Raw genomic sequence first — 15,354 nt, 5'->3', positions numbered from 1 at the left:
GAAACGGTAGTGCACTGGTGCGTCTGCTGCACGATGGATCCCTGAAGTTGGAGCAGATTGATTCTTATGGTGAGAAGGACCTACAGCACTTTCTGACTTTGTGTGAAATCCCCTGGATGTTGAATACCAGTAAGGTAAGCTGCTGATTAACCCTCCAGAAAGAAGGTCCAGAACATTTTCTAACTGCATGGCTGCTAGCATTCAGTAGACTGTAGATAGACATTTTTCTTATATACCTGCGTTAATCCTATTCCTTATTGTAAGCGCTGTCCTGACAAACACCAAGCACGTTTGATGCCTCCCACCGCAATAAAGAAAGTGCTATGATGCGCACACACTCTTAGCTTCTTTTATTGGTTACATTGGAAGATACAATATAACAACTAGAGTGCGAGGAACTGACCTCAGTACTTCTCCCTTTCCCCAATAATGTATATAAAACAACGTGGACAAGTCCCTTAGCGGGTAAAGATCAGGGTTGTGCACCTGTCACCTAGTAGATGAACGCTGACAACCGGTCGTTGTCTCATGAAACCCCTTACCCACCTACTTAGTAGGTGGCATGCATTATCATCGGGGTCCAGCTGGATTGCCGAATGCAATACAGCTGTGCTACGACGCCTGTTAACAGCAGAGCATGGTATTTGCGTGAAGTGAAGTGCTTTTGTGAAGTGAGATTAAATGATAAAAATGCCTATAGGAAATACCCTTGTAAAAGTTTTAATGGAAGGGTCCTAGGGCATGAGTAAAAACATAGGCGGGATATGTATGAGGTATGAATGTGCCTCAAAATCCCTGAAAAAGTGTAGGTCAACTAGTTTCAGCCTTCTACGTTAATCGTGAGGCTTTCTTCAGGACCAGGGGTGTGGTGTAGGTGGCCCAAAAAGTTAGGAGGCCACCGAAGTGTATATATCAGCGCACACCCTAAAGTGCGCTGCGAGTGTGGTGGATCAGGTTACTTACAGATCCGACGAGAAAAGTATTTTAACTTCTCGTGTGTCAGGATTCATGGATCCAGTCACACGGGGGACTTCTTGCAATGAGGACCGTTTGTCTACTGGATAGCCCGCCGTTACCTAGTATGTGGACTAGATCCCGCCGATATGGCGTGAACCATATCCGCCGATATCGGCGGGATTCGGTCCACGAACTAGGTAACGGCGGGCTATCCAGAAGCCAAACGGTCCTCATTGCAAGAAGTCCCCCGTGTGACCGGATCCACGAATCCTGACACACGAGAAGTTAGCGTAGAAGGCTGAAACTAGTTGACCTACACTTTTTCAGGGATATTGAGGCACATTTATACCTCATACATATTCCGCCTATGTTTTTACTCATGCCCTAGGACCCTTCCATTAAAACTTTTACAAGGGTATTTCCTTTAGGCATTTTTATCATTTAATCTCACTTCACATAGCACTTCACTTCACGCTAATAACCTTCTCCGCTGTAAACAGGCGTCATAGCACAGCTGGATTGCATTCGGCAATCCAGCTGGACCCTAATGATGAAGCATGCCACCTACTAGGTAGGTGGGTGAGGGGGTTTCATAAGACAACGACCTGTTGTCAGCATTCCTCTACCAGTTGACAGGTGAGCAACCCTGATCTTTACCTGCTAAAGGACTTGTCCACGTTGCTTTATATCCATTGGGAGATACTCATTATCCATCCCTAGGGATGCCTTGAGATCCTCCACACCCTGCATCTTCCTCCCACTTTTTCTGTTTGATCGTTTGTTTGCATCCCTTGCATACATTCTATAATAAATGTGTGTTCTATGTTGCAAACAATAATGGTTCTTTGATGCTCTCTTTATTCATCTGTTATGTTTCCCTGTTTCGTCCTTACTCTTCACGTCTTATTTCTACAATGGACACCCGTCTCTCCTCTACTTTTAGGAACAACTGATCAGCTCGCTTGAGGCACTTCATGCGTTTGTGCAAAACGGGAGTGGAGCTAAACAGCCCCCACAGGACTTCACAGGTGGCAAAGTGTACAAAGTATGCCCCCACCAGGTAAGGCCAAGTCATATATTGCTACCACTTCTCCAACACTACACTGTAGAGCTGATTAAAAGTGATTTCGGTGATTTTTTTTTCTTTTTTTTGTTTGATCTGTTTATTATTATTTTAACAGTAAGACATAAAAAGACATGAATTTCCTCCAGGTACTTAGCACATGTACACAGGACAACTTTACACCCACCGAATTTTCAAGAGGCCACATTATATCAGTTGTCCCCATTCAGTGGTCTTATAATCGTACATAGAATTATGCAGTCTGCAGTGTATACTATGAGAAACAAACCATTTGCACATATCTTGCCGATTTCCGGCAGGTATTAAAAGATCAGTGTATATACTAATTAACAAACTGAAGATTTACAGGCAATGCTCAAGGCATCCACCCAGTGGCAGAACATACTTTGCTTGGAAATTTAAAACCATGTATATATTTATGCGTGTACAGAGGCATGCTCCTGCTAATCACCGTCCCCTGAGTGGGTGTGTGATTTTTTTTTTCCGTGGTCACAGGTGAATAGGGTACTTTGTGAATGGTCGGTAGAGCTCAGAATATTTTCTTACAAGGATGCTTAAATTTTCAATGAAATTTTGAGTCCTCTTTAGATCAGTTTTTCGCAATGCATGTTCACTCCACCCTTATACCACAATTGCTACATCTATTTTGTGTTTTTTCTACCCATCTAGCAGTGCATCTGAATTGCTTTTTGGTTTTAGGCCTTTTTCGGTGATGTGCGTATTGCTCTTCAGTTGTGTGCGCTTTTTGGATTGGGGCTATTGCTTTACACTGCTGTACATAATATTTACAACAAACAATAAGCAATGCATTGGATACCGCTAAACTTGTTGTATTTTCTTTTCTTTTCTGTTCTTTGAGATCAATGTGAAACCTTATTCTGGTGATGTCTGAATATAAACCGGTACCTAAGGTGACATTTGACCTAGGATGCCTGGTGTGGTATCCGCAAGACTGACCATTTTCAAAGCTGTAAAATATTCTTGTATTTTTTTGTCTCTGGTGCATCAAGGCCTTGCAGTGGACACTATTAAAGTGTATTTGTTTGTCCTTTTGGTCTTTCTATGTTTACTGCACCAACTGTCCTTATTTAACCCCTTCCACACTGATGACGAGCTGGGCTCGTCATGGCGTAGCCTCCTCGCACGCTGATGACGAGCCCAGCTTGTCACGTAACATGCGATTTAAAAAATCTCAGCGTGCGAGCGGAATTCCGCTAGAACGCATGAGGCTACGTCAACCATTGTGTTTATATTTATTAAAGATTTGACAAGTTTCCTTACAAACTATTTGTGATGCCGCAATGGGACCTTAACTTGGTCTTGACATTTCTCAAGTGTACACTCCGGATCTGATTCATAGCTGCAAGCTGTGTCTCCTGACTTTAAAGACCATCTTCCACACCGCAATGCATATTGCATGAGTGAACTTCAGGAACTGCCGGTGCAACCACCCGATACCACTCTTTTCTGGACACACCGGTGCCGACATTCTTACCTAAAGTTGTGATGCCTTTCCAAATTGGGCAATCTATCACCCTACTAGTATTCGTTGCCCCCCTTCCATATTTGAATGAGGAGGAGATGCTTCATGAACCCCAGAAAGGCTATTAGCTTTTATATTGATCAGACCAAGGAACACTATGGGTATAATCAGCGTTTTATGGGGTTCTCCTGGGCGAAGAAAGGGAAAGATTTGCAGAAGACTGACCTATAGAGGTTGATAGTCCTCTGAATTAAAATCTATGTGCTGGTCCAGATGCAGCCCCTGGAAGGAATGAGAGCCCATTCTACCAGGGCTAAGACTGCTACCACTGATTTGGTATGTGGAGTGGCGGTCCTTAAAATCTGCCAGGCTGAGGCAGGCCCTCACAGCATACCTTAATGGAGCACTACTGCCTTAACAGATCTGAGTCCACTGAACAGACCATCCACCAGGGGTGGTTCTGCTTTGGTATCTATTCTAAGATGAGGAATTTGCTGATAGAAGTAATCATCAGAAGAACAAGTTGCTCTCTTTGGTAATGGTTTTCTTGGTGGACGCTCTAACTGCCTCTTTTTAACATGTAAAAAGATCACAGGTTAGGAAAAAGCACACTTATACAAGGGAATCCCTTGTATCTGCTCGAGCCCCCAGTCAACATTTCACTCATAAGGCCTGCTTTGACACCAACTGACCGGCTGTGGTGTTACATAGCTCAGTGAAGGTGGTATAACTGCAGATGCCAAAAGTAGAAACCATAGTCGGTCTATTTACTGAAATATTTCACTTCAACTTCGAGGCCTTTACTACCTACTCATCATATAGTTCTCTTCAGATACTATGGCTTGGGTAAATCCAGCCTCTGCACTGCTGTTTGGTGGCCCTATAGCTAGGCATTGTAGACCTGTCCCCTGGGACCCAGCTTTCAGCCAACAAAGTGAAACTCAATACGTTTCCTGCTGCTTCACCTGATGGCAAATGGTCAGTATTTCTCCTCCCACAGTCTAGCACTACAGTCTGTGAATGTGGTATACTTTTGGGCACACACACCCACTCACTGTGGGGCATGGCAAGTACCCCAGAGCAAGTGAGATCTTGCCCACCTTTCTGGAGGAGTTTAAAAGTACTTACGTACAAACAGTCCATGGTAGGCAGGAAGTGCCTAAAATATTTTTTGGGCCAACTGGATATCTACATATTTTGTAGGCCATGCTATGTGTAATGTAGTGATTCATCACGGGTGATCCTCATAGGTTTCTCTGAAGATGTGCAAGCATTCCTCATAGATGTGTCTTCTAATGGCTTCTGGCTGTTTGCAAACAAGGTGGATTCTGCCTTGGGGTGATTTAAGAACAGCCATGCTAATTACCGCGCCTTAAGCGGTACAAAAGGGGGTGGTAATGGACGGAGCATCTGAACCAATCAAACACTCACACCCAGTCAAAAGATCTGGGTTTAATCCATCACCGTTCTTTAGCCCACTCTGCCACCCCAGTTCAGACATGGCTATATGCAAAACAGTCTGACCCTGTGCCTCATGGGAACAGTCCAGCCCAAACTGCCAAGCCATGCCTTCCCTGGACCGGAAACAAGCTTCCGAGGACCGGTTTCTGGCATTCCAGCCGTCTTCAGCCCGGCTTGCTTGAATCCAGTGGCAAAGTGAGCAAGGGACTCACGTCTGAGCATACCCTGCCACACTTATGGGGGCCAAAAGCGGTACAAAAGGGGGTGGTAATGGACGGAGCATCTGAACCAATCAAACACTCACACCCAGTCAAAAGATCTGGGTTTAATCCATCACCGTTCTTTAGTCCACTCTGCCACCCCAGTTCAGACATGGCTATATGCAAATCAGTCTGACCCTGTGCCTCATGGGAACAGTCCAGCCCGAACTGCCAAGCCATGCCTTCCCTGGACCGGAAAAAAGCTTCCGAGGACCGGTTTCTGGCATTCCAGCCCGGCTTCTTTGAATTGCTGAATCCAGTGGCAAAGTGAGCAAGCCAGAAACCGGTCCTCGGAAGCTTGTTTCCGGTCCAGGGAAGACCTGGCTTGGCAGTTCGGGCTGGACTGTTCCCATGAGGCACAGGGTCAGACTGATTGCATATAGCCATGTCTGAACTGGGGTGGCAGAGTGGGCTAAAGAACGGTGATGGATTAAACCCAGATCTTTTGACTGGGTGTGAGTGTTTGATTGATTCAGATGCTCCGTCCATCATCACCCCCTTTTGTACCGCTAATTACTGCGCCTTAGGCTTGCTCTCCCCAGTCCTCCAGTTCATTCCTTTATACCTGAAATTCAGGGGCTAATTCCAGGGTTTGGCGTAACACCAGTGCCCCGCATTTCAGCCTATAAAGTAGCCAATTCAGCCATTTCAAGACTCAGAGGAGCGGAAAGTATGGGGCTACCAGCAACATGGTCAGTCTTCATCTTCTTTTCCCCCTGCTGCCACCAAGCTGCTCTGATTCTCAGTTAGGTAGTCAACTACAGCCAGTGGAGGGCATTATAATATGGTTTTACCTGCCCATGTTTTGTGCAGGTACCTCCGATCAGTGTCTACTAGAGATTGCCATTCATGGTTACACTTTTCCCATCAACCTTCTCGCACAGTTCCTCCTGCTTTAGTTCAAACTTTGGCAGAACATGCCTCAATCCTGGCCTTACAGTTTCAACTATTGCTAGCTAAAGAAGCAAAAGGGAGACCTGAAGAAGGTGAGGCAACAGTTGCTATTTACCTTATTTCTTGATTTCCCAAAAGGATCATAAGCGGAAACAAATGTTGAGAATCTTCAGTTTTTTAACACCTTCTTTTGACAGGATGAGCTCAAGATTCTGACTCGGGTCCAGGTCCTCTTTACCCATCTACATAGGTCGGGAGTGCATATATTCCCAAAGTTCTATTGCTGGGTCTTGAAGGCAGCTCCCCACAGTAAATCTTGGACTAGATGCAGACTTCCGTCTCTCTTCTATCAGTCCCTGAGGTTCTCCATCTACAAGACAAAATCTCATTTTCAGTCAGAGCAGAGGTATCCCTTTATAGGGGCCATTCTGGACACGAACATGTTCAAAGCTTTTTTGCTCAAACGTCCGCAATCATGATATCCCAATGTTTCAGTCTCAGTTCTCTGTTCCAGCCTAGATGGCTCTGAGGCTTCTTGTTCTTCTTGCCTTTTGTCTCCATTGGCGTCTCATGCCTATTGCATATGCAGTTTAACTTCTGGCTGCAAAAGCATAGCAATGAGGGTACAGTCTCAGACGGCATCAGTGTGTCAGACGAGGCAGTCTCGGACCTTTATACCCACCTGACTTGAGGCAGGCCACTCTCTGTACTCCATCTATAGCTCACAGTTGTGACCAATGCATCTTCTCTGGACTGGAGAGGCCAACTGAATCAGTCTTCTGCAGTTTCTTTCTCTCAAGACCTTTTGACCTTCCATCTTGAGCAGTCCACTGCAAGTTTTAGCAGACAACATAACCTCCATGTGGTACAGCAAAAACCAGTGTGATGTGTTGTTGCATGTGCTGTGCCAAGAGCTGCGTAGGCAGTAGCAGGGCCTGGACTGTCTGGGAAGTTCCTTGACTGTCAACCATCTGGCAGGGTCCTAGAACACAAGGGCAGTCAAGCTCGTCAGACACCATCTAGCCTACCACTAGTGATGTCTGCTCTCAGAAGTACATCAAGGAATCTTCATCCAGTGTGGCGTGCCTGGGGTTGATCATTTTGATACCACCAAGAGTGCTCATTGTTGAGCCTTTCTGGCTCTAAAGGTTCCCTATGAGAAGTGTTCCACTGTCATTGAGACTTGGATCTTCTCTACGCATTCCTGCGTCTTCTGCTGCTTCCCCTGTGTCTGAAGATCAGGGATCAGGCTTGGGTATCAGGAATACCAGAGGCTAAGCTATTAGGACCTGGTACTCATATCAGAATATCTAGCCCAAGAATCTGATCCCTCCCCACTTACCCAACAAACATCAAGGTAGGGTACTACCCGTACACCCACATTGTGCACCCTATGCACAAAGGCTGAATTGAATTAGCTGAGCGGGTTCGATCTACCTGAGTAAGTTATAAATGTCATCCTAGCATCTCACCACCTATCCACAAAGTCATACTTGTCTGGACAATACTTTGTGTTGATCCACTGCAGGATAAACTCTCAGGTAAAGGCTAATAGTCTGCCCTCCCTTCCATTGTAGAATTGCCTGATCACCCAGATCCATTTAAATCAATGTTCTGATGCATTTTGAAACAGGCTTTCATACATGTGTCCTCCCACGCCTTTTTTGCTTCCACAGTGGAACTCTAATTTGGTAGTTACCTTTTTGGTGGGCCTGCTTTGCACATTTATTTTGAGGTAATTGACCCTGAAATGTGTCTTCCTCATTACGATTACTTCAGTGCCTGTGTCAGTGAACTGCTGTCACTGACATTGCAACCACTCTGTACTACCATCTTTCTTGACAAGCGGGTGCCTCAGGTTCTAGCACCATTTCTACAAAAAGTGGTGTCACCATTCTATATGGTGTCCAAAAAACCCAATGGTCCTTAAAACATACCCTATATTTTCATTTCACTCTTATAGAGAAAATGTCATGCAAACTTGTGTTTTCGTGTGTGCAATAGAGGGTATGACCACTACTTACTGGGTTTCTTTATTTCCATGCATAAACACTATTCTAAACTGAGTGATTGCCCTCCCTCTTGTTGCACCACTTTAACTGTGTCCCGAGGCTTCATATTTTGCCTCAGATTTGTTTTTCCATCTATAGTTCTTCTTAAATCAATTGAGCTGTGTTTCATTTTAATGTGCTTTATTTATTGTGCATACTATAAAATTGTCATCTGACATGTTTCCTTAAGAGTTACTTAGACATCACTGTGCTATCCTATTTCCATGTCCCAAATTCCCAATGCATTTCAGGCCTGACAGAAGCCCTTGGTCAGGGGATTATATTTTCAACTCTGCAACCAATGTAAAAGCAATTCATAAGTATTCCATGTGCAGTTTTTGAGCCACTCATCTAATGTATTTCTCTACTGTAATGATTATTAACCTATATTCAGGTTATGTATATGACGACTATCATAGCACTTCTACTCAAAATACTGTTCCATTTGATGGCAATCTATCACACTTTCCGCCTATCTAGATGGATTGTTCTCTTCATAAAAATGTGGTATGCCTTGTCCAAAAAGGGGTTTGTTTGAGGTTGTTCTTGCTCATTCGATTAGAGCAAAAGCTGCACTGCAGCTCTGGCAAAGTCTGTTCCATTACTGGACATCTTTCAGGTGGCTACATGGGTGTTGTCCATAACCTCACCAGATATTTCTGTCATGAATCTCTGATTCAAGGGTTTGGCCATTTTGTCTGCTCTGTCCTGTAGGATTTCCTCTTTAAAGGCGACCCCACTACAATTTTGGAGGTTCTGCTGTAGTATATATTGAAAAGGTGAAGAATAGTCATCAGAACAACGTGTTTCTGCCATTGATAACACTCTTTGTGGTGGATTCCCCCATTGCATCCTTACTGACCCACCCTCATCCAGTTTCTGTGCAGTGGACTTGTAAGTCCTAAGGTTCTTTGCTAGGGTTTCATTCTGGTACTGTCACTCTGCGCCTTGGGGCTCAGAAGATTTTCTTGTAACCTGACTTCAGTATGTAGAGACGGTGTCCATATATGGCTCTGTGCTGTTTCTTCTGGAACCTGAATGAAGCCAATGCGGTGTTCGATGGAGTCAGCTACTGGTGCACAGGAGCAATTGCAAAAAAGTTTTGTTATCCAGTCTGTTGCTTGTGGAAATTCAAACGATGAGGAATCTGCTGTTAGATGAAATATCTATCAGAAATTGTGCTATTGAAGGCAAGTAATTTGTTCTTCTCATCAGGATTTCGTCAGTTGACTAACACAGCTGAAGCTCTTTGCCATGAAGGATTTAAGAGTACATCCTTTTTTTTAGGAAGTCCAAGCTAAGATCCTCCATATGCCATTCAGCAGCAATACATGTTTTGGTAAACATGTGGGCGATTAATTACAGGATAGTAAAATTGAGAATTAAATCGTAAACTCCTTAGCCTCATTAGAATACAAAAACATCAACTTCTTTTGTGGTTTGAGAAGCAAGCAAGTGGATCTCGCCTACCAGCTTCTACTTTTAACAGCAAACCATTTGACAGCCTGCCCTTTATAAGGTCTTCACCAGTCATTGAATACACGAGACCAACACCATTCAATACCAAACGCAGAGTATTCTGTCAGACCTCATAACAGTACCGCGCAATAATTGTGGACTTGTCACATTCTCCCTTTTAACCACCCCAAGTGCTACTAGCTACCTTCAAGAGTGGAAAGTCGCAAGCCCAGACCTATTGGTATTGGATATAATTCAACAGGGGCACATTTTAGAATTTTTACAAAGAGCTCCTCTAATCTGATCAGACTCTCACTCATAACATACACCCCTAAAAGAATTTAAATATGAATTTCTCATGAATGTTGCTCAAAGAAATAATAGAAAATGTCCCAAAAGCAGAGAAAGGGAAGGGCATTCGTTTCAGATATTTTCTTGAAAAGAAAAATACTGGGCTGGAAGGCAATCTTAGACTGGCAGAAATGAATATTTAAGTAAACAGATACTCAGAGTCAACATTGCTAGAAATATAAAATTTCTATTGGTCAAAAACATTTCCTGATTTCCAAGGATCGCCATAGTGAGTATTTCTATCTCCCTGGTCATCCAAAGAACAGGAAGTACTTGAGATTTTACATTAGTTGAACTTATCCCTTCAGTTTGCTGAAGATTCAACCTAAAATAATCCACGGAAGCATTCAGAAAGTGCATGGTACTAGTGGTTACACAACACTAAAGCGAAGAAATCTGGTAGTATTTTAAGTAGACAATTGGGGGCATATTTATATAAATCCTGGAGCAGGGCAGTGCAGCAAGCCACTTTGATGTGCTGCATCACAGGGAAAGGGCAAGAATGTGCCTTGCACACATAGAAAGATGAAAAAACAAGGATAAAGATATTTCTGCTTGTTACGCCTCCCCTGGGAAGATGTAAGATTTTGGCGCATTCCCAGGTTTACAAATCCTTGTAAATCTGGAATGCGTCAAATTCCATGGGAGTTGCATGGGAATCCACTGCAGTGCCTATGGAACACTTACCCAGGGCATAGTAAGGCAATGCAGCGAATTGCGCTGTGTTACCTTACTACAGATCTAAGAAGCCACTCGGAGCCATGCAAAGTTTTTTTGTTTGGCTTCATAAATCTGTCGTATAGGTTTGTTTAGCGCATGATGCAAGCATGACACAAACCTCTCACAAATATGCTCTTTGGTTGATGAAAATCCTGTCCGCCCTGACACTTCAGAGAACAATAGTCTCTTTTCCTTTAGTGCAAATGTTTGGACATACGCTGAATCAAATAAAATGCGTCCGTAAGGGATTTAAACATTGGTCTAACACTTTTAATTGGACAGTCTTTTAACTTATACTTTCCAGTGCCTTGAAGGCTCTTACTTGGAAAATAGTCTGTTTAGTGGCTGTCACTTTCTGTAGGCGATCATTACATTTTTGTTCACCAAGATTGGTTGTTTTTGTACACACACTCAAGAATTCTGTCTAAGGTAACAGCTTCATTTCATGTTAGCTAGCAGTTGAATTTGCACATTTTATCTCATATTCTCCGGGACATGCTGAACGTACTTTTTGATGATCGTATGCTGTAACATATTTCATTGACAAGGATCTGTTGTACAAAACCCTTTTGCTGTCGAAAATGCTACGGTTTGCAAAATCATAGGGTTTGCAACAGGAAAAGACTATTTTCAAATTCACTAAATTTTTTCAGGTCAGTTCTCTGCCTTCATTAGGCATCATATTGTTGCTTCAATTTCAACACAGAACTAAAGAATCCTGGCAATCAGGCCATGTTTTGTCTTCTTTGGAAGTGCAAACAAATGTGCAACTTTTTTCAAAATCAGAAATCACACATTGAATTTCATTGTGAATCTCTTTGCAGTTCTTAGATGGACACACCACTGCAAAGAAAAGTGGGTATGCACTCCAGGAAAGGCATATCAGTCACTGCTGTTTGATGGCATATCAAAGATGGACATTAGTTGTGTGGAAGCTAGTGCATACTTTCTCAAAGCACTAATATTTAGATGTTCAGTCCTCATCATCATCAATAAACGTTATGCGTCTTTAAAGATAAAACCATGAAAGTCATACATCAATATACCATTCAGTTTACAAATTGAAAAGTATAGTAAGTTCTGGGTAATCTAAACACAGTATAAAAATACATGATTTACAATACAAAAATTTATCACAGCTTTCCCCGATTCTGACAGAGACCGGTAAAAAGTTAAGAGTGTACAAAACAGTATCACTTGAAAGAAGTTGTAAAAAAATGAAAGCTGGTTTCACCCTCCTAAAGCCCATTTTTATTTTAGAATGGGGATGATAAATAACTTTCTAGGAGCAGCATAAAAAGTAAAAAACATTAAAAAGTGCATCCGGTCCTAAGGAGTCAAGATTCAGAGCAGTCGTGGGGTAAGTGGTGCTGTCTAACTAGGCCCCCCTTAACCAATCCCACTTGTTTTGTTGTATAAAATGTATACAATAATGTCTACACAGTGTATACAATATTGCTTTTGTATTCCTAATTCAGGCATTGAAATCAATGAAAGAATAAGTGCTGGAGAAGAAAATGGTGCTTATGAGAACCTAAGCTTTGGTATCTCTTCTCTGTCTGTTATGAGGCTCTAAAGGTTTTTTCTCTTTCAGTTTAGAAATCAGAATCCACGGAGGCCTGTAGTGGGTTGAGGCAATAGGCTTCTCCTCAGCCCATTGGTCAGAGTACGGGCCATGTAATGAAGTTGATAGACTGTAGAAGAAGGTGCAAATGTGAAACAGTTAAATTAATGTATGTGTACACTGCTGCTTAACTTTGACTATCTAGGGTTCCCTAAATCTATGAAAGATGACAATGAGTAAGAACTGTTTTACAGGTCAGTAACTTATGCCTTCTGTGACACATTTTGTTGATGTGTTCTTCTGTCTTTGTCTTTTCCGGTCCACCATGTAGGTAGTTAGCGGTTCCAAATACATTGTGCGGGGTGAAAGCGCCTGTGACCATGTGGACCTCCTGGTCTCCTCACGCCACTGGCCCCCAGTTTATGTGGTGGACATTGCCACACCAGTAGCTTTGCGTGTCGACACCTGTTACCCAGAGTTAGCAACTCAGATGTGGGGGCAGGATCAGGGATGCTTTTCAAACCCCATGGAGCCACCGAAGGTAAGAGTATTTATAAGTGTTTTTGTAAAGCATGGACCAGTTCAGTACTGGTATTGGAACCCTCAAAACTCCTGTGGCAATACAGTGGATCAAAAGTAACAATAGTACACCATGGGAGTCATATCAGCATGCAATTAGCACAAAGTCAAATTGTCAATAAGATGTTTGTGCTTAGCTTTTGCATATATGCACAATTTTATGACATGACCATTCGAATGAAGTTAGATTCAGCACATACCAAGTGAGGCAGAAACCACTGATACTCTTAGTCGAGGCACAAAAACGGAAGATTCACACACATATAGTTACACACACAATTCTCATCTTAGGCCGTTGAATAAGACCAAAGTATAGATGAGAACTGTGGAACTATACATTCAGGGCAGACCACAAAGCCAGCTGACTAACTTGTGGTCCATGTGTTTACATAATTAAGAAGCATTGATACGTTTTAGTGGTCATGCTATGGAAAAAGAATATACATACAATTACATGTATGAACATGTGTGCACTTAATATTATATAACAGTGCACATATGGACCCACAATTTGCAACTGTCTGTACACACTTAATGTAGAGGTGCATCTATGCATACACCCACAAAGCATGCGCTAGATATACAGTAAATGCACATTGAGAATGTAGCTATAGTAAGCAATTAACAAAGATTTTAGTGCTCTGTCGTTATACAAATTCATAAAGTTTAAAAATGTCTGTGCCTCTGATCAAATGTGCTTATTAAGAGATTTTAACTAATGTTCCCTCCAACGTCTTTCCACTGTGTGCAGCAATGAAGGTTCTCTTTGCACTGCAGCCAAGGCACCAAGCGCTGAAAATGTGATTACTTGGTTTGCAAGTGAGCCCCACGGGCAAACATGTGTTTCTTTACTTGATTCTAGACTCAACTTATCTTTGGGCCCAGGGCTTGGTTCACTTTAGCAGATTTTCTAGTCATATACTGGATTTGTAGCAGCACACATTCACAAAGAACGGAAATTGATTAATAGGGATTTCAGAAATGTTAGATCCTAGATGGCAGTACAAGATTTTCCCTAGCTCCTCTATTCATCTCATGTTTTCTCCTCTCTCATTCTCACCTTCTTCATGGTGTTTCTTCTTCTATTAATCCTACTCCCACTTTAACCTCTCTCTCCTTGGTGCTGTCTTCCTTCTCTCTAATCCCGTTATGCCTTATTTCAACCTCAACTTGCTCCCAGATCCCTATTTGTTATTTCTCGTTCGACCATTCCTCACTTTTCCTTTATTTAGACATTGTTATCCAGTATTGGGGTATCTTTCATAGATTCACATGCCTGAATCATTCCCCGTCGTCGAGGCGGGAGTCCCACGGTAAATAAAAAAGCAGTGCCAAAAGCACTTTGTAGTAGTAGGCCCTAGAAAAAGGCCTGAGGCCTATATTATAGTAGCCTATCTACATCATTATGCTAAAAGACCCAAAGTCTATGCTCCAACCAATCAGCTCACAGCACCCTCTAGAACCTTCCCTGCAGAGCCAGCTCTCCTCAGATTTTCACCGCACGTCGTGTGGAAGGGAGTCTCCCTGAGTCTTGACTCAGTTTTTTCTTCAGAGCTTCAAGATGTCTGACAAGAAGGCCTTGTTTAGACCCTGCAGAACATGCGAGAAGAAGAGGGTCCATGTGGATGACCAGCACAAGGACTGCATTTATTGCCTGTATCCCAAGCATGAGGCAAAAAGCTGTAAGATCTGCCTTACCTTCCCTGCCAAGACCTTAAGGGATAGGGAGGCCAGAGTCCTTTTGTGGCTTAAATCCTCTTCCACGGATGATGACGACAGAGCCTCTACCTCTAGCAAGAGGGCGAGGTCTCAAGAGGATAAGACAAGTGAGGGGAGAAAGCATGCTAAGACCTCCCACTCTACTTCAGGCTCTTCACAGAGATCCAAACATTCTGTCTCTGGAGCCTCAGCCACCAACGATCCGGCAAAGAAAACTGTGAGTAAGACTTCTACTGTCTCTTCTCCAGTGACCACTGTCTCTACTTCAACCTCTTCTTCTATGGATATGATATCCACTACATCTGTTACTACTCCGATTGTGTCTACAAAAATTTGTATTGTGACAAAAAGAACTCTCGTGGACGACTCGTCGACGAAGACGCCATCATCAACGAAAAATTCGTCATCCAAGAAGAGCCCGTCGACAAAGTAGTCGTCGACGCCGCCGTCGACGACTGTCTCGTCGACGAAGAAAGCATCGACGTCTATCCCGTCGACGACAAGCCCGTCTTCGATTACCCCGTCGACGACCGTCCCGTCGACGGTGGCTCCATCGACGTCGAGTCCGTCGACGACTGTCCCGTCGACGTCGAGCCCATCGACGACGGTCCCGTCAACGGCAAGTCTATCGTCGACGATGCCCTCGTCGTCGATCTCATCGACGATAAACCCGTCGACGACGGCATCCTTTCAGCAGGTGGATGCACCTTGGTCACCGGGGCCATCAAGATCGATGGGATCAGCTTTACTAAGACCTGCCACTGGGGATCAGG

At 43.4% G+C, this 15,354-nt stretch overlaps 1 protein-coding gene across 3 annotated transcripts in view; it reads left to right on the top strand.

Moving 5' to 3' along the window:
• HMGXB3 (HMG-box containing 3) overlaps positions 1-15,354 on the top strand; it is a 558,172-nt gene that overhangs the window by 489,129 nt on the left and 53,689 nt on the right. For all 3 annotated transcript variants that reach the window (XM_086931317.1, XM_086931319.1, XM_086931318.1), the window contains exons 17-19: positions 1-134; positions 1,901-2,017; positions 12,615-12,824. In XM_086931317.1, the coding sequence (XP_086787443.1) occupies positions 1-134; positions 1,901-2,017; positions 12,615-12,824 (461 nt within the window). The remainder of the gene's footprint in view (positions 135-1,900; positions 2,018-12,614; positions 12,825-15,354) is intronic.

This window comes from Lissotriton vulgaris, chromosome 7 (assembly GCF_964263255.1).
Source record: "Lissotriton vulgaris chromosome 7, aLisVul1.2, whole genome shotgun sequence".
Classification (NCBI taxonomy): domain Eukaryota; kingdom Metazoa; phylum Chordata; class Amphibia; order Caudata; family Salamandridae; genus Lissotriton; species Lissotriton vulgaris.
Note: the sequence above shows the minus strand (reverse complement) of the source record. Positions and strands in the feature narration are given on the sequence as shown.